Source organism: Globicephala melas, chromosome 3, assembly GCF_963455315.2.
Source record: "Globicephala melas chromosome 3, mGloMel1.2, whole genome shotgun sequence".
Classification (NCBI taxonomy): Eukaryota; Metazoa; Chordata; class Mammalia; order Artiodactyla; family Delphinidae; genus Globicephala; species Globicephala melas.
The window spans coordinates 66,096,691-66,120,092 of NC_083316.1; the positions used below are offsets into that span (position 1 = coordinate 66,096,691).

The 23,402-nt window shown below is 36.9% G+C and overlaps 1 protein-coding gene across 3 annotated transcripts in view; it reads left to right on the forward strand.

Annotated features, from left to right (window-relative positions):
* The window catches only part of VCAN (versican), a 114,020-nt gene that overhangs the window by 88,017 nt on the left and 2,601 nt on the right, over positions 1–23,402 (forward strand). For all 3 annotated transcript variants that reach the window (XM_030847128.2, XM_030847136.2, XM_060295975.1), the window contains 2 exons: positions 287–369; positions 18,273–18,417. In XM_030847128.2, the coding sequence (XP_030702988.2) occupies positions 287–369; positions 18,273–18,417 (228 nt within the window). The remainder of the gene's footprint in view (positions 1–286; positions 370–18,272; positions 18,418–23,402) is intronic.

Below are 23,402 nucleotides of genomic sequence, written 5' to 3' on the forward strand. Positions count from 1 at the left end.
AGTAAAGACGGAAAAAAATGCTTAATTGTCGTGCACTGCTAGGGAAATACTTGTCCACGTCTGATATTTTAATGTTTCACGATATTTGCAAACTAGCTTTTTGGTTTAAAACACATTGGGCAGAAGAACAAAAGATAGTTAGACCATGAAAGATTTTTATGAGCAACTAAACAGAAATCCAGCCAGAAAAGAGGATGCATGATTCATGCCAAAAATAGTTTGCTTTGATACATTTCGTCCATATGTGGGAAAGATAATAAAATGTCTGTGTTGTTCCCCTTCTCAGGTGTGGGCCATGATTATCAGTGGATAGGCCTCAATGACAAGATGTTTGAACATGACTTCCGTTGGACCGATGGCAGCACACTGGTAAGTTACTGATGAAAATGACACTGATTCTAGAACTTGGTACTGTGTGTTGATTGCAGAGGCACATTAGACTGGAGACCAGTTAAATATCTTGCTCAGGGTCACTTGGTGAACTAGACGGGGGTTAAAAATAGAGGTAGTTCCCTGACAACTGATCCATCTACCAGGGCTCCAATCAAGGTGGCTCTCTTAAAAGAATAGTGTATCCGATTTCCATTGAACCCGAAAACCGCAGGCTCAGCAGAATTGCCTCAGGTCTGTATTTCAGATGGTTATCTTTGTTTTGTATAGCTTCAAAGCAAAAAGGAAAATAATACACATAAGTGAAAAGGTCCTTTAAAAAATACCTTTTCTTCTTACATAATTGCCCTGGAAGTCTGCTATAAGGCGTGGCTCATTTTTATCCAAGCAAACATGCTCATTTTTTACATCTTAAAAAAGATTGTTGAATTATGATCTTGTAAATTTCTTTCCATTCACTCTGCTGACTAATTATGTGGTTTTTTAGCTTTTTCTACTTCTTGAAGAAAGGAGTGATTTGATACCCACATCCTTGAGTAAGCTGCAATAAGGTTCTTAAGTCAGGATGGATGAAGCTGTTTTGAGTCACTACTAGTAAACACACAAGTCTAATTCTTTAGAACTAGTTCAAGTGTGGTTAGCTATAGTGGTGGTTCTGGGCTCGGGCTGTTCATTAGAATCACCAGGGGAGCATAATTAAAAAACTGGTGTCTAGGCCTCAGCTCAAATTCATTAAAGCAAAACCTCTGGCAGCTATATTTTCTAAGTGTTCCCTGTGTGATTCTAAAATGCAGACAGAGTTGGGATTCACTGGGCTAGACAGTTAGGTGTAAATTCAATTCTAACTTAGATAAACAAGAGGAAGACTTGAAAATAAGCACACACAAAAAGAGTTTAAAAATTAAGTTTCATTCATTACTGCCATTCATCTGGATTTAATGAGTTTGACAGAACGTAAAGTTCATTCTAGAACAGAGGCCAAACGAATAATTGTTTTCAGAAGTTCTGCTCTGCCTGTTCAGGAAAGCTTCTCTGTGCTCTCCTGGACATGCCCCTCAGTTTATGTCTGTGTCACTCCTTGTACTCAGTGCTTTGCACTCATTTATTCTCCACAGTAACTTTAAGAGAGGCATTAAGCATTTTATAAGTAAGGCAAGGGATGGTCAGTTAGGCTAAGCTATTTGCCCACAGTCACAACGCTATTAAGTGGTGAAGCCGTAGGCTTTCTCCTAGCTGGTACCTCCTTGACTTTAAAAAGGGTATCCCTTATCACATTTTGCCTTTAGGAACCCTAAAATAAAGCCTGGCTTGCCCTTTCTCTGTCATCACTCCTTATGTTCAATCAGCACTGTTTGCCATTTGTGTGCATAAGTAGATTATTTGGCAAGATGCAGAAAAAGTAGGGAAAGTAGATTGTTCATAAAATATATTCCCCGTAAGGTATAGGATTACATCTCCTACATCAATAGTCTCATTTTCTTCTAATTGTCCTGGGTGGATGGTATATCTGCAATTGTTGTATCTGTATGTTTTCATTTTGCTGAAATAAATAATAATTTCAGGGAGATAACTTTGGTCAGATTAGTAGTGGTTGGTATAGCATGACTTCTTATGTATTCATTTTCATTGAAGATAGACAATTTTGTTTTTACTAATTTAATTTATAAGTGAACATAAAAATTAAAAGGGTTTTTTTCCTTTATATTACAGATAGTTAAGACTTTTTATAATTTTATTAATGTATATTATAAAGTATAGGCATTTAGTCAGTTTTCCCTTGTTGAATGGAGGCTTCATTCCTGTGGGAGAAATTAGGTCTAGGATACCCGCTATTAAGTCTTCCTCCCAAAGACTTTCCCTTATAAGTGGTCCAGTAAAAGTACAGGCTCTTGTGAGCTGTAGTGCAGAAGCTAGAATGCCAAGGACTCAGGTGGCCAGTTGCAGTTGCTACTTCCTTGTGCCTTGCAGACCTGGACCACGACTTATCTCAAAGTGTAACTGTTGGCTGGGTGCCTGTATGGTCCTGCCATGAGCCTAAAATAGTTGCATTTGCCACAGTGAAGTGAATGTAAAGTCTGTCATTTGCAACATACTGACCTGATAGGCCAAGTCCCTGACTGTTTCCAGTCTGTCCTTGGTTATATAGAATTGATTTGTATATTTTCATTCTCAGCATTTTTCTGTTTTACTAGATGTCTATTCTGGTCTCTCCAGTAGCAATTCAGCTCTTCAGAGAAGTGGTTCTCTTGCCTGCTTTTTATTTCGGAAGGTGTGTAGGATAAGGCCCTATGCCCCCTGTGAGCTTGGTTAATGGGACTGAATATTGGCTTATAGCTGGCAGATGAGTGAGGTCTGTAAATTATCTTCGGGAATTTATCTTGCCTGTCAGGTGCCATCCAGGTGTGCTTGATTTCATCAGATGTCATTATTCCACTATGCTGAAGCAAGCCAACTCAACTCATTATTTTGTCTGTGTCCATTAATTTTTAATGGACTGTGCTGTGAAATATACTGTGAAAAAAATAACTTAATTACAATTTCCATAGTCTAGACTGGTCCTAAATTTGGTAAATAAGTGGGCATTGCACTTTGTCAAAGGAGAAATATTGATCTTCCTATGAGATTTTCAGAGGAAGATAACGTAACCTAAGATAGATAACTATACAACATAAACAAGAAACTTACCCTTAATTAATTCACATTTTCTAATTGGAACCTAAGGGTTATGGAGAGAGCACCAAGGAAGGGCCTCAATGGGAAGAGGGCAGCAAATGAATTACATACACAAGGCAAAGTTTATCAAAGAAAGGACACAAGTAAATCCAGGAAAAACTCTGACGGACCCTTGGTTTCTTCTTAATTCACTCTTTGTGTAAAATAAAAGTGTGCTAAGGAGTGTCCTTAACTTTGAATATTTTGGAACAGAAGAGACCATCTGCCCAACAGCCTGTCTCCCTCCCACTTGACTGATCTCTGGCCCACTTTCTGCTTTTCTAACCACGCTTGCCTCCATCCCTTGCTTTCAGAGACAGCCTAGGTGTCTCTTAAACTTGTTTGTAGTTCTCTCTGCAGCCACCATCCCCTTAACAGGTTCCATATGTGCTCAGGCCTTTGAATAAAATAGTTCTCCTTTGTTTCGCTGTTTACTCCAAGCGTCTTGCTTTTGAAAATATCCCTAATAGTAAACTCTTCATCGGGAAAAGCAGTATCTGCTTACAATTGGGAATGGTGTTAACTTGACTGCGTGCAATTTCAAGAACTTTGTTTATGTTTTAGAGTGATTTCTCCCCTCTCCCCTCCACCCCCATTTTTTGTTTGAAAGGTTTATTAGAGCTTATCCTTCTTGGGAGGTAGAGCAGTATTAATACAAAAAGAACCTTTGATATTTACTGTATGTTATCTTTTGTTATTCAGTCTTAGAGTAAAAATAAATAAGTTAATATTAGGTCTCAATTTCAATCAGTTCTTTTCTTGAAATAATTAAACTTTGCTTCCAATAAATTTGTAGTGTATCGTATTTAATACGATTATCCTTTATAGCTAGACTAATTCAATTTATATGCTTATACTAAATTAATAATTTTATTTGGCCAAGTTATCTACTTTGCCCTTATTCTTCAGATTCTGATGGATTCATCCCACATTATTGGTTTCTATAATAGGATGTTGATATCACTAATAAAATGCCAAATTCTTGCTTTTATTGGATCTTTAAAATCTTTTTTATTCTTTATTTGGAGTGTTTACCCAGTAAATTTCACAAAAGTATACTCATGAACAAAATTGGTTCTAGCCTTACCCTTGTGATTTCTATTAAGGTTATTTTCTCTTAACACATTTCAGTTTTCACTTTGTCACTTGATTTCCTACTAAGCAGTCACATTTCAGTTTGCCCTTTGGTTTTCTACTCACCGGTCATTCTTTAACTTGACTATAGATTTCTAACAGCAAAATGCCCCAAGTGCTTATTAGAAAGCCTGACAAATAACTTCAATAATGAATTACTTTACTTGTCACCCAAGTAATGTCTTCAAAGACACTAAGTTAAACCATCCAAGTTAAATACACATTAAACCTGGCGAACTTGAACAAACATTTCTTATCTAGCTTCTGTACTATTAGCTGACTTTTAAGTTCTTTCTTTAACCTATTGTTAAATGAATGACTAGTCTGAAGTGTTTTCCCCTAGATCTGTTTTTCAGTGCCTGTGACCTTCCTCTCCCCTTGCTCTGAACTCTTGTTACGCCCTTTTTAATTCGGCAAATGTCTTCCTCTTGCCTTCAGTATAAAATTCTGTAATTATTATCACGGCATACCAAGCCCACTTACTCCATCTGCTACTTCCTAAGCTGTCTCATCTCAAAATACCCACAGTTCCAGGAATAAGCCATGACATCTCACTTCTGCTGGTCTTTGCATCCGCTTGCCCTCGTGCTTAGAATGTTCTCACCTCTTGTCCTAATTTCATTTGATAAATGTTTGAATACCTTGCTTAGCCAAGAGTCACCTTCTTCCAGGAAGCCTTCCTAGCTGGGTGTGACTAAGAGCTCCTTCTCTGTGTTCTAGAAGCCCTTTGTACCCTCTTCCCATCCTACCACTGGCCTCTATAGTGTTAATTTCCTGACACTGAGCTTTCTGAGGCAGGGATTAACTTTCATCTCTATTTTTTCTGCACCTAGCAGAGTGGTTGACAAAAATAGATATTTGAATGGTAATCAATATCCATACATTGCTCAACCGATTCACTTTGTTATCTTTTCAATCCTGAAAGGACCAATTAAGTCTTTTGGCTGAATCTCTATGTGACAATTCTTGTTTATCTAAATTAAGTATTTTATTTAAAGTTGTATCAGTATGAAAAACATTAAAATATAATAGGTGGTACTTCAAATATGACGAAAAGAAAACAAATGTTTCTCAGAAACAGAAGTATGTAGCTGAGCATAATGTATCTTACAAAAGTTATTAACCCAAAGGAAAACAGATGTTCCTACTGGAAATGATGACAGTTTTGTCCATGGTTGTCCCAAGAATACATAAGCTTTGGGAAGAGGAGATGGAAAGCAAACTTTTCAAAGGTTTAAGTTATATCAGGGCAGATTTTCCATGAAGTTTTAGGAAACTGACAATTACTCAAAACTTTGACTTTAAAAAACCTTATTATCCAAATCCAAAACGTAGTGAAACAAGCAGAAGGAAATCTCACTCCTAAGTGTTCTCAGCTCATTTCATTTTTTATAGGTTGCTTGACCAAGGATGACTTGGTTGCCTAAGGTTGGACAGGTCTTCCTTTATTTATCCACTATCTGAGTCCATTCTTTCAAGCACAGAGGGAGCCAGACATCAGGGAACACTATGGAATCATTTATGTTTCTCCACCTATATACACCCTGGCAAAATCTTTTTTTTTTGCGGTACGCGGGCCTCTCACTGTTGTGGCCTCTCCCGTTGCGGAGCACAGGCTCCGGACGCGCAAGCTCAGCGGCCATGGCTCACGGGCCTAGCTGCTCTGCGGCCTGTGGGATCTTCCCGGACCGGGGCACGAACCCGCGTCCCCTGCATCGGCAGGCAGACTCTCAACCACTGCGCCACCAGGGAAGCCCTGGCAAGGTCATTTTTACAACTTGCTTTTCAACTACAGACTGTGGTGTGTCCATGGACAGCACAGTTAGGGAGATATTGGAAACCGGTAGGTGGCTTAATCACACTACTTTTTATAACATGACTCCCTAACCAATGGTTTAAAATCAAGCTGTGGACCTCAGGGATTTAAAGCTGTTACCGTCTTGCCCCCTCCTCTCCCTGAGCCCCAGGAATAAGATTCTCGCAGTGGCAATTCTCCCGAGGTCTGTATTGCTCCCTTCTGTGTTCTCTTTAGTGAGCTCCCGCAGCACCTCAAAGCTCAACCCTCACCACTGGGGATCGGACGCTTCAGTGGATCAGATGAAGTTACTTCAAAGGAAAATGTCACCTTAGGTTGCATTGTCCAGAGGTTGAGGATTGAGTAGAACTGACAATCCAGTTCTCTTTTTAAAATGTTGAGGAGCTTTAGGAAAGTTTGATTTGTAAGGAAAAAAACAACCAAAAAAACCTCTGACTTTATCCTTATACATTAAAAAGAACATTTTCTACATCTCTTTTACATTTTCCATCTGTCAACTCTATTTTGTCAGCACTCAGTGTCAACCCATGCAAGGCTGCTGGCTTGTCAGCTTCCTGGGAAGTAGTCACGGCCTTCTCACTCTCCAGTGTCCTGTTTGGAGAAAACAGAGACTTCCTTTCCTCTGTACTTTATGGATCTAGTCAGAAAGTTCTCAAACAAGTTACTAATTCACAGATCCTTAAATGTCTTATTTTCTAGCTCTAACCAACTTATCTTGCCCCTTGTTAGTTAGGATATAGATTCCAAAAGGCTAACTGATAGCCTTTTGTGCTTAAAAAATGCTACTTGAAAAAAATATTTCTGGAAGATAACTGAATTTGGCTTTTTTTTTTTTTTTCACTTTGATAAACATGGTTGAGCATTGGCAAACTGCCACACCTAGAATTTGGGACACCCACTTGCCCTCCTGGTTATGCTGCAGAGTTAATGAAGGAAAATAGCCAGATTGGATGTGGAATTGACTTTAAATCCAGAGACCCATTTTCTCCTTTCATAAATAAACATGTTAGTCTGTCAAGCAAAGTATGGTGAGAAAAAAACCAGCTTTTAAAAAGGTAGAAACAATAAAGAAATAGCCCTTAACCCAGGAAGAGACACCTAAAAAGGAGTAACTCGCAGGCCATAAACCATTATTCTTTTTTCTGCAGGAATGTATTATTATTACCCTTTTATAGACACAGAGGTTCATATCCTCCTCCCTCTCCCAGATGTCTTGGACATTGAAAAGAGAATCAAGAGTATTAACTAATTCCCTGTGTTTTCTAAGCTGGTTTGTAGGTTTGAAGGATCGTGAATGATTTGGCAGAAAACAATGATGCAAAACAAAACCCCCGGGGCTTCCCTGGTGGCGCAGTGGTTGAGAGTCCGCCTGCTGATGCAGGGGACATGGGTTCGTGCCCCTGTCCGGGAAGATCCCACATGCCGCGGAGCGGCTGGGCCCGTGAGCCATGGCCGCTGAGCCTGTGCGTCCGGAGCCTGTGCTCCGCAACAGGAGAGGCCACAACGGTGAGAGGCCCGCGTACCGCAAAAAAAAAAAACAAAAAACAAAACCAAAACCTTAAGTTTTACTTTTCTACCTGAAAATCTTAGAAGACTTCCTGTAAAGTGTTTGCAGATGGGTGTGTGTTGGCTATGCTGTGGTTTTAGCTCCAAGTCAAATGCCACTTCTCTGTGAGCAAGTCACACTGCATATCAACATTAATTTAATTATGTTAAATCTCACAGGCTTCATTAGATTAATCTAAAAGCCAAGGAAAACATATGCTGTTTCTTCATTCTTTAGCACATTACTCACCAGTAGAAGAATTTTCAGTTTCTTTTCTGAAAGACCATTGAGCTCTTAGTGAACATTTTTACTTGTGTTGCAGTTCAGTTTGATTTGAAACCAAGAACTGGTTCTTCTGATTGTTCACATAAAATATATCGAGCCACAGTGTAGTTCTAGAACACAAAACCCTCCTCTCCGCCTTTCCCTTCCTTGAGTGCAGATGGCTATTGATGGGCAAACAGCTGGAAGAACAATATTTACCCACCACTGGAAAATCATTTCATATTTGACAAGATTCTCCTTGAAAAAAAGAAGCATTTATCAACGTGGTAGTTCCTTTTCACAGATGCTTTTCCAACAGTGCTCTGTGAAACCTTAAAAATCACACATGGTTATTTAAATTTAATTGCTAATTAGTTTAAGGCAATGCATAGCCATGGAAAAGGCCAAGAAAATGTTGAATGGGTTTGGCAGTTTCAAGTTGCATTTGGATGGTGAACACTTCCTGACTGAAGACCTGTACAAACAAACTTGGGGCGAAGGAACCCACTGGCACCATTCATGGTGGGGATTAAATGCAAGTGGCTTAGTGGGGCTGTGCCTGGGACCCCGTCTCCAAGTGCTCTCAGAGTGGGAGGAACTCACATCCTTTGGAAACTGCTGTGGATAATTACTACTTTGTAGGGCAGTGAGCTCATGCTATTACACAAGATTAGTGCTGTGCTCCAGAGCTGGCAGATCCTCTCTCCCGCACAGAGATTTGCCAGCTAGGAAAATAGTGGGCATATTGCCACTTTCACAGCTATCAGGAGACCCCGAGTTAGTTTTTTTCCCTTCGACATATTCATGTTTGTAGGATCCCACTCCAGGCTGCCAGCCTTGGGCAGTGACACCAAAACAAACGTCTCTTTCTCCTTTAAAACAAAGCTGCTCTTTTCCTTTTGGTTGTTCAACTAAAAGACAACAGCCAAACCATAACCTCCTTTAAAACATAAATAAACAAGGACCCAGACCAGAGTAACCCGCAGCAAGTACGCAGATCAGAGGAGGGTATATTTCTACCTTGCAGTGAGGTCATTTGCCCCAACAATTTAAAGAAAACAAAATTAAATATAATCCCCCACAGACTGCAAACAAATGCCTCTTGTGACCATAGCCATCGAGGGAAAAAAGGCATTTTAAAGTTAACACATGTTTTGATTTCTCTAATAAGCAGTCCTTCTAAGCTCCCGGCAGATAACTGTTTGACCTGTGTTCTGAAAGGTGAGGGCGGGGGGATAAACCCAGAGTGGTTATTCTGAGTTCTTTATTTAGTGCAAAGGTGGTTTCTTATCAGCATATGTTTCAAAAGGGTAAGCCGTTGTCTAGGGACTGTGTTTTCTATTTGGAGTTTGCTTTTATCCTTTGGTGGTTATCTGCTTACCCCTGGCATCGACTGCATTTGGATGTTATTTGTGGCCATGTGAGTACAGCAGTGGCACTACCGGTTCCAGGTGATAAAAGGAGTTTGAACACAGAGAAGTCAGCTTTTAGTACAGGTGTCATGTTTTTATAGCTAATCTACATAAGTTTTTACCTACAAACAGACTAAATCACATGCAGACATGAACTGTGTGCATTGGTGTTTATTTACGATCTGCCCTGTCCTAAGGATTTTAGGTGGCTATTATAGGCTTTGCTTCTGATGCAGCTTCACTGTTGATACAAATCATCTGATAATTTTAAAAGGACAAATAGAAAAAAATAAATATTGTAGTCGAACGTTTTCGTCAACTGGAAAATTCAGATTATAGCTACATTGGCCTGTAGCTAAATAGAATGGGATTGGTAAATACTGTTTAGCTGAGGTCTATATTTTAGCAAAGTGTTCTCTTCTTACTTTTCCTCACAAAACTGAGGGAACCTATCACAGATAATCCTTTAATCTTTTTTTCCATATGGAGGAAATAATCATGGTTTGGGGTGGGGCGGGGGTGGGGGGGGACGTCTACATTGCTTTGTTAACGGTGACTTAGTTGGTAATTCAAAATCTAATGATGGATGGATATCACCACCTAGTGGCCATATAGTATTTTGCATTTCAAAACTTCACATTCCCAGAACTCTGCTTAGGTCTCTGCAAGAATAATATTCTCTGTGAATTAAGTCCCTATAGCTTTGGGTTTTAAAATTCTAGTATGAATTGCATTATATCATGAACCAGAAAGTTAAATGTGAAATGAGATGATTTTTCAAATGCAGCGTAAAGCGAATACATGGAGTCACATGCTTAGTAAAATCCTAGCAACTGAGGTAAGCACTGGGACCAGTCTTTCCCGTATCTTCACTTTATACACAGTAATAGCAGTGGAAAGTTTTCCTTGGCTGGTTCCCTTGGCATGTGAACCTAGAGAACATTTTTGGTTTTCTTATGAAAATTTTTTTACAGTGAATTAAATCAGCAGTGTTTGGGGGAATAGAGAGTAGGTAGAAAGCAGAGACTGGACTGTTCGTGGAAAAAAACTCCAAATTATAGCTTGAAGCCTTAAATTCTCCCAACAATTACCATAATATATTATGTCAGAGCATGGCTTTACTGGACAAATGTCAAGAGCGGTTTTTATCAATGGAATGTGTGCGGTTAATTGTTTAAACATACTTGGCAACACTCATAATAGTTCTAAAACATAAAGCCTTTAATTGGCCATTTAAGATCATCTAAATTACAGTGAATTTTAAGAATAAAAGGTGACTCAATCTAAGCTGAAAAACTATAGGTAAATACTTGGGTAGGTACAAGGTCGATGATAGAGTAGGCCCCTGGCAGATGCAGGTTCAAGATTTGTCGTTTCAAATATACATGAGAGACCCTGAAGATCCACAAATATGAACTATTTCGTACTTTTTGCTCAGGCACAAATTTGGACTGTACCCAATGGCTGGCTAGTATGTAAAAATCGTTCAATTAGCTGGCAAGTTTGTCCAATGGACAGCTCAGTTTTCCCATCTCTAGGGGTCTGTTGATGTTTATTCGACTAACTATTTAACCATTTTGGACCTTCTCTATTGTATTTATGGTGGGGACCTCTCTGCTACACAGGTCTGTGTGAACAAGGGCATTCCCGAAGGTGTAGCCTAGATATATCCTTCCCTGTTGCCAAGAAATACTGTATTGGTAGGGGTGTGTGTACGTGTGTGTGATGGTAGTAAATCTCAAATTTGTGTCCCACAAAAAGATGAACTTAAATTTTATCTAGTGTGTGAAAATTCCATTTTCTTTTTATTAGAGAGGAAAAGAAACCAAGAGATTCTAAACAGAGTGTCTAACTGTTTAGAACTAGTTAGTGCCCATCGATTATCCTTTATAGCTATTTGACCAAATTAAATCGTAAAATCTCAATGAAAAGAATTTGAAATGGGTCAAATATTATGGAGAAGGGCTAGGTATCAACTAAGTTTTGATAAGTCCAGTTGCTTTGAAAACTTCTTAGTTTTAAATTCTGATAAAAGGGATTTAAAAACAAAACTCTTTCATGTTCCGGGAATTCTTTCTCTACTAGAGGTTGAAGCATGACCTTATTATCTTCAGGGTTTTGAATTTTGAATTGACATTATCTTCTAAAGACAAAAAAAATCTTGATGTGGAAAAGCAAATAGTATTTTGGAATGTTGCATGAAGGGTAAGTCATTCTACGGTTCAAGAGCTTTCCATGATCCAGCCTTTTCTTTTCACCATCCAGCTGCTTGCATATTTCCTCATAAATCGATTTGCTTATATATGTATCATATAAAGGACCAGCTGGGACGTGACTGTCACAGCAGTTAACTGACTAATACTGGATGGTCTCGTTTCCTTTCTTGAACTGAAAGCAGTGCTCAGAGCTGAACCAAGCAAACTCCTTTTGTAAAGCAAAGCAAAGTACCTGATTTATTTTTAAATCTTGTGTATTTCCAAAATAATGCTTTTTTAAAAACAAAAGTATAGTTGATTTACAATGTTGTGTTACTTTCAAGCGTACAGCAAAATAACTCAGTTATATGTGTGTGTGTGTGTATTCTTTTTCAGATTCTTTTCCATTATAGGTTATTACAAGGTAGTGAACATAGTACCCTGTGCTATACAGTAGGTCCTTGCTCTTTATTTTATATACAGTAGTGTATATCTCTTAATCCCAAACTCCTAATTTATCCCTCCCCGCCCTTTCCCCTTTGGTAACCATAAGTTTCTTTTCTATGTCTGCGAGTCTATGAAATAACACTTCTTTCACCTTAGAAAAAAGACAGTGATCTACCTCTAGTTCAATTACATTAGAGTTTTATCTTCCATTTGTTTTGTACATGCTTGTGATACTAGTTATCTGCTGAGATTCAGGGCCATGGATCATGGTGGTGTGTATTTTAAAGATAAAAGATCATCTGGTATCTCTGAATGACAGTTGGGACTCCTAGATACTATATAATCAGAGTCTCCTTGAAAGGATGTAAACCCTGTCTGACTTTAGTAGATTGCTGGTAACTTTCAAAAGCAGAGACCCTACCCCCATCCCCAAACACAACACATACCTTTTCCCTCCCCGTATGTTGATTGAATTAAGTTGGAGACTTTGCAAAGAGCTGGGAAGGAGAGAATAACTCTTCCGCCATTCTGCTTGAGACACCTAAGTCAAGTTTGTCTTAGATCTGTGGAACTGAGGTCACTCTCTGAGAGTGGGGAATATTGGCAGGCAGGGGAGTCCCGTGTGCTCCAGAAGACCTGCAGGATAATTCTCCGCTTTTATGTTAATATAAGACAGAAGTAAATTTTTGACAATAAAATACAGATTATTTGGAATAAAATAATCTAAGCATTTGTAAAGTTTGATAGATTGTAATGAATAACTTCAGTCTGCTCCGACTTTGTCCTCTCAGTATTAGGATTGGTTCAAAATGAATTCTCTGGTTTGTGGAGACAATTTTCATTCAGGAGAATGGTACTTAGCTGTTAGATTTTGGCCAGGTTTTTAAAAATCATTTTATGCTTTTGGCAGCTAACTTGCTTGAATCTGATTGGGGGGAAAGGAAAGAGAAAACAATAATTGAAAAGTTAATAAATCCAGTTTAGTTGAAATGGTTGTCTTTTGGGGCACTTTTTTTTTTTACACATACAGAGAGGTAATCATTTAATTGGAACACTACAAGTAACTTTTTCATATAGTATACAGCATTAAGCAGTTCATACTAGGTATAAAAAATTACCTCTTAATAAAATGCATGTTTGTTAGAGAACATGTAGATGAGTTTACATCTGAGCTGGCTTTCCTTTACATCAACTATGTGACTTTTATGTCATAATTTTCTCTGCCATCAAAAGAGAACAAAAATGCACAGTAATCTAGGGGTTTCTTTTCAGACATGGGATTGATCTAATTCTGGTCTCTGGGGAAAACAACGAGAGTTCAAGGTCTGGAATGGAGAACATGAGTCTCTGAGACAAAAACAGGCTAAATCAGCATTTATTTTTGTCAACAGTGTTAAAATGAATTCTCCCCAAGCCATGCTGGCTTTTTGGAATAATTTTAGTTTGCCCATCCAGCCCTAGAAGAGGGTCGACCTGGGCTAGATCACCCAGGATGTTTGCTTATAATTCCAGCGAGGAGAAAAAAATCCAGATGGGAGCAGAGAATTTTTCTCTGCTCATTCCAAGAGTCTACATTTCTGTATGTATGAGACACCGTCTATGTGAGAGAGGCTCGATTACATTCTTATAGCTCAGAATTGATTTCCTGAGGAGAGCTCTCTTCCTAACATTTAGCTTTAGTGAAAAAAAATACATTATTGAACCTAAAATCAATGATTTATTTTTTCTACTCTTTTTCTCTGCAAGTGATATTAAATAAGGCTATAAGAATTCAGGAGGAAACAAAGAACGTTGTTCAGAAAACTGGAGTTTCCTTTGCTAAGTCAGTTTGGCAGTAACATGGAGCAAAATCAAAGCATCCTAGCCAAAATAAATCTGCACAATGGAGCAATCAGATATGAGGTAATAGTGTGACATGCCTGTGGGTATCAAACATTCTTGCAAAAACCACAGACTTAAAATTTGGTCCTGCACCATTAAGCCACAGTTCTGCCAAGCAACAACACAGATCACTGCTGCGAGCCAAATGCAATTCCCACCCAAAACAATTAAATCTTTTACCAGAGGTCTGAGCCTGGGAAGCTTAAGGCCTGAGAATTACTTTGGTGGCATGGAATCAGAATCTCATTTCAGTGCGAAAATGAGATGGTTATTGTTCAGATCAGGAGGAAATGTCAGCTGCAAAATACATGGCAGTCGAGGGACTTGGATGACTTGAAGTGATGTTTGTTGAGGTTAGATTTAAAAAGTGTTAGCTAAGAAATTGGTAAGTTCTTTCTGATTGCCGCATAGCTCATGTTATAATGTTCATTTTTACTGATTAGAAAAATAATTTATGCTCATTCAAGGGAAGTTGGAAAATCTGTAAGAATGTATAGAATAAAATATTACCTTAGTCTCATATCACTAGATATAAACTTTATAACATTTTACTGCATTTTCTTTGGGTCTTTTGCATACACACACACACACACAACTGCATCGAGAGTATGCGTAAAATTCGGATTATTGTACATTTTTAGGACTTTGCTTTTTATTTAACTTAACACTTCTTTTAGTATCTTCCATCTCCTTGTATAGTCCTCAAAGCCAAGATATTTGATGGTTATATAATGTCCCATTTGTCTGGCTATACCATGATTTATTGAATATGTATTTGCTCTATAGATTTTTCCCACTTACTGCTAGTGTAATATTTTAGATAAAATGTTGTTCATATCTCTGATTATTTTTTAGGATAGCATTTTAGAAGTAGAATTATGAAGTCCAAGGGTAGGAACTTTTTTTTTTTTTTTTTTTTGATGGTACGCGGGCCTCTCACTGTTGTGGCCTCTCCCGTTGCGGAGCACAGGCTCCGGACGCATAGGCTCAGCGGCCATGGCTCACGGGCGCAGCCGCTCCGCGGCATGTGGGATCCTCCCGGACCGGGGCAAAAACCCGTGTCCCCTGCATCGGCAGGCGGACTCTCAACCACTGCGCCACCACGGAAGCCCGAGGGTAGGAACTTTTTAAGGCTCTTGGTATGTATTGCCAACTGTTTTCCAGACCGGTTATTTACTTCTGCTGACTTTGTGATTGTCTTGCTTGCTGTTTGCCAGCAGCAAACAACATCTTCGATCAGGGGCAAGTATGGATAGGGAGGAGCGCAGCACACTCTGGGGTTCATTATTTCTAAATATGAAATTATTTATTAAACAACACCACTATGTGCCAGGCATAGCTCCTGGCACTGAGGATACAGGAGTAAACAAAAGAAGCCAAAATCCCTGTCCTCAATGAGCTCACACTCTACTAAGGAGAAAAAATATATTAAGTAAGTAAAATGCATAGGATATTAGAAGGTAATAAGTGTTATGAAGAAAAATAAAGCAAATAAGGGAGATGAATAGTGTGGTAAGGCCAAGGAAAGGGGAGCACTGCACAGTTTACACATGGTATTGGGATGCTGGAAAATTTTCCACCTTTGAGGACATTCACTGGTTTCCTGAAAGAGGTTAGTTAGAAAGTAAACTAGAAAGTATTGAGCTCCAAAATCCAAATTAAGTATATGAGGAACTCTGGGATCTTTCACCATAAAAAGTATTCAATTTAGATCTTTGTTAGTTTTAAGGAATTCTTATTCTTTATTAATTTAATTTTTAATTTTATCCTGCTTTAATTCATCTGTTAAAGACAGCTTAGTCATACAGCGGCAGCAGGCTGAATGTGACCTTTATATCTGCATTGTTACTCCATTTCCTTTTCTGTTATCTATTAAAGGAGGGTAGCCGAAAAAAAAAAAAAAAGGCAAAAAATAAGACTTGGTGGGTGGAGGGTAAGAGATGGTAAGGAAAGGGAAATAAGCAAAGAAAAGGAAAATAAAGAAATAATTAGAAACCCAGGTCAGATCAAATGTCAGTTCCCAGTCGTAGGAAGACCTGCCAGACAGAGTGCTTTGGTGAGTACGGTCCTCTGAGCATCTTTCCCAGGGCCACCTAGGGGGTAGCTCAGTGGTACCATTCAGGCTACTAGAGTTGAATTTAAATCCATATAATTTCTGGATTTCCACCAGAGAAATAAAAACACCCTTAATTCTGTGTTTTGGAAAAAAAGTCTTAATTAAGCTTCCCTTGGTTCTTTGAAGTTTTATCACTTTTCAGAGACTCTTCTTTACATAGCAGAGGTCTCTTGTGTCCTATCTTAATTTTGGCATGATTGAGGTGTATTTCAAAGCAAAGCTAAGCAAAGAGATTGAAGGAAAAGTAGAAGGTCTCTTAATCCTCAGGTTTTCAAACTTAAGGTCTTCTTCTCACAAATTATTTTATCAAAGATCTAGGTTTTTACCATATTTTAAAGCTTTAAAAACCGCATTATTTTCTGAGAAGAAAGAAACATTAGAGCCATTCTCTAGTATATTTATTATACATTTTTAAAAGACATAAAGATAACCATGGTGCTTTTGGGAGTAACTAGCAGGACTGTTTTTTGGCGTGCTCTGAATTGGAAACAATTGCCTTAACTCATATACAGTTCTTTCTTCTCTGACTCTGTCTTTTTCAAATAAAATCTCTTAACTCACTGTTTCAACCACAGACTCATTTTTCCCCCCCTTGGTTCTTTTTTTTTTTTTTAATTTTTATTGGAGTATAGTTGATTTACAATGTTGTGTTAGTTTCAGGTGTACAGCAAAGTGAATAAGTTATACATACACATGTATCCACTCTTTTAGTTTCTTTTCCTATATAGGTCATTACAGAGTATTGAGTAGGGTTCCCTGTGCTATACAGTAGGTCCTTATTAGTTATCTATTTTACATATAGTAGTGTGTATATGTCAATCCCAACCTCCCAATTTATCCCTCCTCCCCCTTTCCCCCTTGGTGACCATAAGTTTGTTTTCTACACACAGACTTATTTTAAATTTAATTCAAGGAAAGACTAATAGATCTGTAGGCCCAGAAGAAACAGTCACATTTGCCATTGTCACATAAATCTGAATACGTATTTCTTTCATATGAAGGAAATTTGTCTCCACCAGTCTGGTCAGCATTAGATGTCATTTAAACTTGACAGTAGGCAAAGCATATTGGGAAAGCGATACCCAAGTTGAGCCAGAGAGACAATGAACAAACATGTCCCATATCACATTCTAATTAAGAGACCGGAGGCTAGAAAGCTTCTCTCTTATTTATGGTCCAATATTATTTTCATCCCACTAAAGTTTGTTATTTTTGAATAGGCATAAGGACTATGTTTTTCATATAATTATTGGTTGATATGGAGGTCACATTTTAAGGCAACAAAAATTTGAATGTAAACCTAAAAGTCCTGGGTGTTTAACATTGCTAAGTTTCAAGTTATTCCCAGTCTTGCTGGATTACTGTAAGAGATAATGCATACCAAGTACCAGAAGAGGGCTTCATTCATTACTGGTGCTGAATAAAAGACATGTATTACTGTGATGGAAGGCAAAAGATATTTCTGGTTAAATCTCATTGCTCAAACTAGGGAATCAAAAGGTATCATCTAAAGATGTAGATATAAAGGTAACCAGTAGGAAAACATCAGATCAATAAAATTCCTTTTAATTATCTGAACACACATTAAAGAAAAGCAAACATATATTTATAGTAAGACATTTTTAAAGCATTATCTTGTATATTAATATGCATAAATGTGATAAATGTTCCTATTAAAACAACTTCCATATTAGATCATAAAGCAAAACACAACTGAATGGTGCACATAAGAATCATATCTAAAATAGAATTACTCAGAAAGGTTGAATATAAAATGATGGGCATAGGTATATCGGGTAAACAGAAAAATAAATATAGCAAATATATCAATTTATATATATATCAACATAGCAAAGAATTTGGATGAAAACAATTACATTCAATAAGACAAAGGTACTTTATAGTGGTAAAAATATAAAAGAAGGAATGACCATTTTATTGCACTATAATCACCTCTACATAAAATTATATGTGCACATAAGGTTTGGAAGAAAACATGACAGATAGAGTGACGAGATTATGAATTTTTTTCTCTAGTTGTTCCACTTCCATTAATGCTGTTACAATTAATAATAATGACATGGTAAAAATTCTTAAATTGAGCATTGATTCCTTAGATATATATCTCATCGCCAAAGGAAAAAATATATATATTTGTTGAAGAGAGACTTTGAGATATATACATTTTCCACTCAGAGTGTAAAAATCTTTTTCTTTACCACCAGAATTATTTCAGCTAGATGGTTCAACAGAAATTGTTGAGTCCCTTCTAATTTAATCGTGCAGTAATGACACTGTCGCTTTTATAATATGCTTCTCTTTGACTGTCAATAGTTATCTTCTCCCTCCATTTTTACAGCAATATGAGAACTGGAGGCCCAATCAGCCAGATAGTTTCTTTTCTGCTGGAGAAGATTGTGTTGTAATTATATGGCATGAGAATGGCCAGTGGAATGATGTTCCCTGCAATTACCATCTCACCTATACCTGCAAGAAAGGAACAGGTAATGATTACTCCATTAATAATGTATACTTAATCTGCATTTCAATTATCAAGTAAATTCAGGAAGAATAAATGTCATTCTTTGTGGTCTTTTTTTTTTTTTTTTTTTTTTGCGCGGTACGCGGGCCTCTCACTGTTGTGGCCTCTCCCGTTGCGGAGCACAGGCTCCGGACGCGCAGGCTCAGCGGCCATGGCTCACGGGCCCAGCCGCTCCGCGGCATGTGGGATCCTCCCGGACCAGGGCACGAACCCGTGTCCCCTGCATCGGCAGGCGGACTCTCAACCACTGCGCCAACAGGGAAGCCCAAATGTCATTAAGACATAAGCTGGATGTCACATGTGGCATCTCTTACTGCTCTGGAATGGTTTACTTTTTCAATATAATTGAAAAGTTTGTTTTCAGTAATGTGTTCACCTTAGATTTCAAGTGCTTAAGATAACAATGTAGCATTTATGTAGAAAAACTACCTGGCAGTATTTTTAAGAAAAACAATTGCCAGCCCAAGGGCCTATAAACCTGTTTATTTTGATGAGGAGAGCATTAAAAAAAAAAAAAAAAAATTAGTTGTAGAATAAATAAATAAAAAATTTAAAGAAACAAAAAAATTTTTAATTAGTTGTCGACAGTAAAAAACTGGTATGTATCATAAAATAATGTGAAGTTTTTACTTAAAAAAAAAAGAACACCTGGTGCCCTCTGGCCCATGTTCACATTTATCAATGGTTTAAATACTGCAGCTGAAAACTACCACCCTCCCTTGGTAGGACTGTTGACTCCAATTCATTGCAGTCCTCATTCAGACCTTTCCTCCTTTTTGGTTAAGTTCCTGGTCTTTATAGACATTTGAGTTTTTCACTCATTCCCTTAGAAGCTCCATCTGTACACATAAACCACAGAACAAAAATGCCATCCCTATATCTATTGTTGAAAACCTTCAAAATATGATACAATAAAAACATTTATAATATGTTTATAAGTTAATAATATAATGAGAATTGCTTAGTTGATATTAAACAGATAAAATTAAGAAAGCTGATTTTTGAAAGTGTTTATCATTGACCAATAGTTTGAATTCTAAGGCACACTGTATAGACTTCTTCCTTGAAAAAATAGGAATTCCATAAAAATTTATAAACCTATTTGCAATTGATAATGGTGTTAGAACATGAGTATTTAATCTCTATACCCAGATTTTACCCACCTCAATTAAACATACAAAGTACAAATGCAAAATGCAAAATCCATTTGACTTATTTTTGAATATAAAAATAATAAAACTAAAAATACACTCTACAGATATTTTAGGAAAGACAAACACCACTAGAGAAATTCTATCAAAAGAAAGAGAACAGTAAGATACACAAAGCTGAGATGAAACTTAGCTGTTATCCATGACTACTATACTCTGCCATTCTCTTGTCTAAAGCAGAATTTATTCTGAATATCTTTCATGTGTGAGCAGCTTTCCTGACTATGTACGTTACTTCCACACTTACGCGATGGAACTTGTGAAAATAGCAAATCAAGTTATTTGCTCTTTTCCCTGTTTCTAGTGTAAGAAGTCTTTAAAGAACTGTTTGTCTTTATCCAAATGTTGTGTTTGCCCTCTTAGATCTCCAAATGTTCCCTGGAGTCATGCTTTCATTTTGTGATCCAAACATTCTTTTATTTCCCGTGTTGCTTTTTCCTATGCCAGGGTTTATTAGCAGCAGCACTATTAACGTTTTAGGCCAGACGGTTCTTACTTGTTGGGGCTGTCCTGTGCATTGCAGAATGTTTAGCATCATCTCTGCCCTCTATGCACTGAATGCCAGTAACATTCTCCTCCACTCCACGTCCTCCTTTGCTTTGTGACAACCATCCATGTCTCTAGCCATCACCAACTATCCCTGGGAAAGGAGGGAGAGGAGGAAAACTGCCCCAGGTTGAGAACCACTGCCTTATCTAAAGGTCTCACAACAGTAACATCATGGTAGACATTTACCAATGGGGAAAGATTTACAAAACATTAGGTCTACCTCATTAAAGGAGAAAAATAAAACAAAACAAAATGATTCATATATTTTATCTCCCTACTGTCTGATTTTTATTTGTGTAGACTTAATTCTTTGTTAATCAGTACTCTGGGGAATGTTACGAATTTTATAAATGTCTGAAGACTTTTATAAATGACACTTATTTTTCCTTTCAGATATTTTAGACATCTTTAAACATACAGACCTAGGTCGTTTTAATTAAATACTTGCAAAGGAGGATTATATTATATATAAAAGACTTTTTTTAAAAAAAAAAACACCACCTCATTGCATACTATCTACACATCTTTGGGGCATCCTGCAGGTTCCTTCCAATCCCATCCATTTAATTCCCCAATCCAGCCATAGATAATGACTTAATTCCCTTTCTTTTCTCTTTAGAATTATCACATATGCTTGTATCTGTAAACAAATTGTTTAGTTTTGTACACTTTTGAACTTTAAGTAGAATCATACTGTTTGTATTTTGTGCATTGCTTTTTTTGTTCAGCATTATGTTTGTGAGATTTATCCATGTTGATGCATGTAGCTGTATTTCTTCATTTTGGCTGCTGTGTAGTATTACAGTATATGACTATATAACATCTTATTTATCAGTTCTCCTGCCAGTGGACATTTGGGTTACATTCAGTGTTTTCACTATTATAAACAATGTTTCTACGAATATTCTTGAACTTGTTTGTGGTAGATCTCTGCAAGTTTCCATAGGGTGTTTTTCCAGGAGTGAAGTGCAGAGTCATAGGATACAGGTACTATCAAATTCACTAGAAAATGCCAAATTATTTTCCAAAGTGGTTGTACCAATTGTCACTCCCACCAGCAATGTGTGAAGGGTTCCATTACTCCACATCTTCTCCAACATTTGATATTAACGGACTTTGAAATTTTTGCCAATCTGGTGGGTATAAAATGTTACCTCTTGTGATTTAATTTGCGTTGTCTTGGATACTTCTCCCTGGATATCTTTTCATATACTTTTATTTATAGCTCTTCTTTTGTAAGGTTTCTGTTCATGTCTATTGTGTATTTTTAAAACTTGATTGCTTCTCTTTTATATATTGATTTGTGAGAGTTTTTTTAAATGTCCTGGTTATTAATCCCTTGACAATTATATGTTGCAAATATCTACTCCCAGTTTGTAGCTTGTCTTTCCCCATGGCATTTTTTAATGAACAGAGTTCTTCATTTTGTTGAATTTTCCTTTATGGTTTAAACCTTTTTGTGTCTTAAGAAATCTTTACCTATCCTAAAGTCAGAAAGCCATCCTATGTTGTTTTTAAATGTTTTATAGTTTGTCTTTTACATTTATATATTTAAACCATCTAGAATTGATCTCCCATGGATTCTCTGAGGTAGGGAACCAAATACATATTTTTTTCCATATGAATACCCAATTGTCCAAGTGAAAAAACTACCTTCTCCCCACTGCTCTGCCATGTTGCTTCCGTCAAATATCAAGCATATATATGTGGATCTATTTCTGGTCTGTTTGCCTGTCCTTGCCAGTACCACACTCCCTGAATTATTTTAACTTTATAATAAGTCTTCATTTATAGTTTTGGAAGAAATCTGTATATTGCTTTCTTCTCAAATTTAAAGACAACTTTTAATTAGTCAGAATCAAGTATAATGATTTATCTAATTGATAATTTTTAACCTTCCGTATCACTTCCATCTCATTCTATCTGATACTTGCTAGTATCTGGACCCTAGTATAGACTTTCCATATTACAATAAAAGAAGTGTAGGTATCCAGATGCGGGTTTTCATTGAACTATATACATAGTGTAGATTATTAATTGAAAATGACATATTATTATAGAAATCTCAGTTTATCTTCTAGGAATTTGTAAAAATCAAATACATACACAAACATTTCTGATTTCTTAGTTATAGATAGTAGGACTTTATAATCTATTTTTAGGTTATGTCTATCTGAATGACAATTTCTTATGTGAACAAAAATATATGCTTGGATTGTGTTTCATTAAAGACAGTTTTGTTTGCTATGGGTCAATACATTCTAAGCTGTTCTGTCAGGCAGAAGTAAATTAAAGGAACTAAATATTTAAGTTAAACCTACATTTGTCATTTCAAAAGAATATGGTTATAAACAGTCTTTTGAATATGTAAATAAATTTAATATTCGTGAACTTTTGACATCCAAACATCTTGGTACCAAGGTTTCTGGTAATCATCCTCCCACTGAAGATTTGCATTATTTCATGAGAGAATATGACATGCTTATCAGGTGGGCCTCATGATGGCATTCTTAAAGTAAACTATTGATAGGAAATGTCATTTAGGGAAATTATATTGAAGTTAAGTTATATTTTTATTAGAGATCTATAGCAAAACACAATCACTTAATAAAAGTTAATTTTTAAAATATATCATTTAAAACAAGTACACTAATATTGAATAAAATTACAAATTAATACAAATTCAGTTGAACCAATTTTCCCAGCTTCTTGAATTTCAAAATTGTGAGGTTTCTTTTACTACTATTTCCTTTTTACTATTTCTACCATCACTAAGTTTGTTGATATACAGAATTTTTTATTGTGGGTTAAAAATGATGGTTATATATTCCACGATTTACCTTTACTTACCCTGCTTAAGAGTTGAAATTTATATTTATAAGGTAATTACGAAATTGAAGCATGAATACTATGTCCTGACTTGCTTCCTGTCTCTGTACAGAAGACAGAAAAGAGCAAATAAACATAATTGAACCTGGAGATATTTTATTTATACTGAAGGGTCCATATTTTATCCATATTTTGGACATATTTTGTCCACATTTTGAAGCTATGATGTTATTATAGATTGTAAGTTTTTTTCGGGGAAGTGACAATAATAGTTAATTATTACAAATCTTATTTGAAGTGAAGGTGGGTAATAAATAAAAACATCGGGATGGTGGTGAAGACAACATCAACAGGCCAC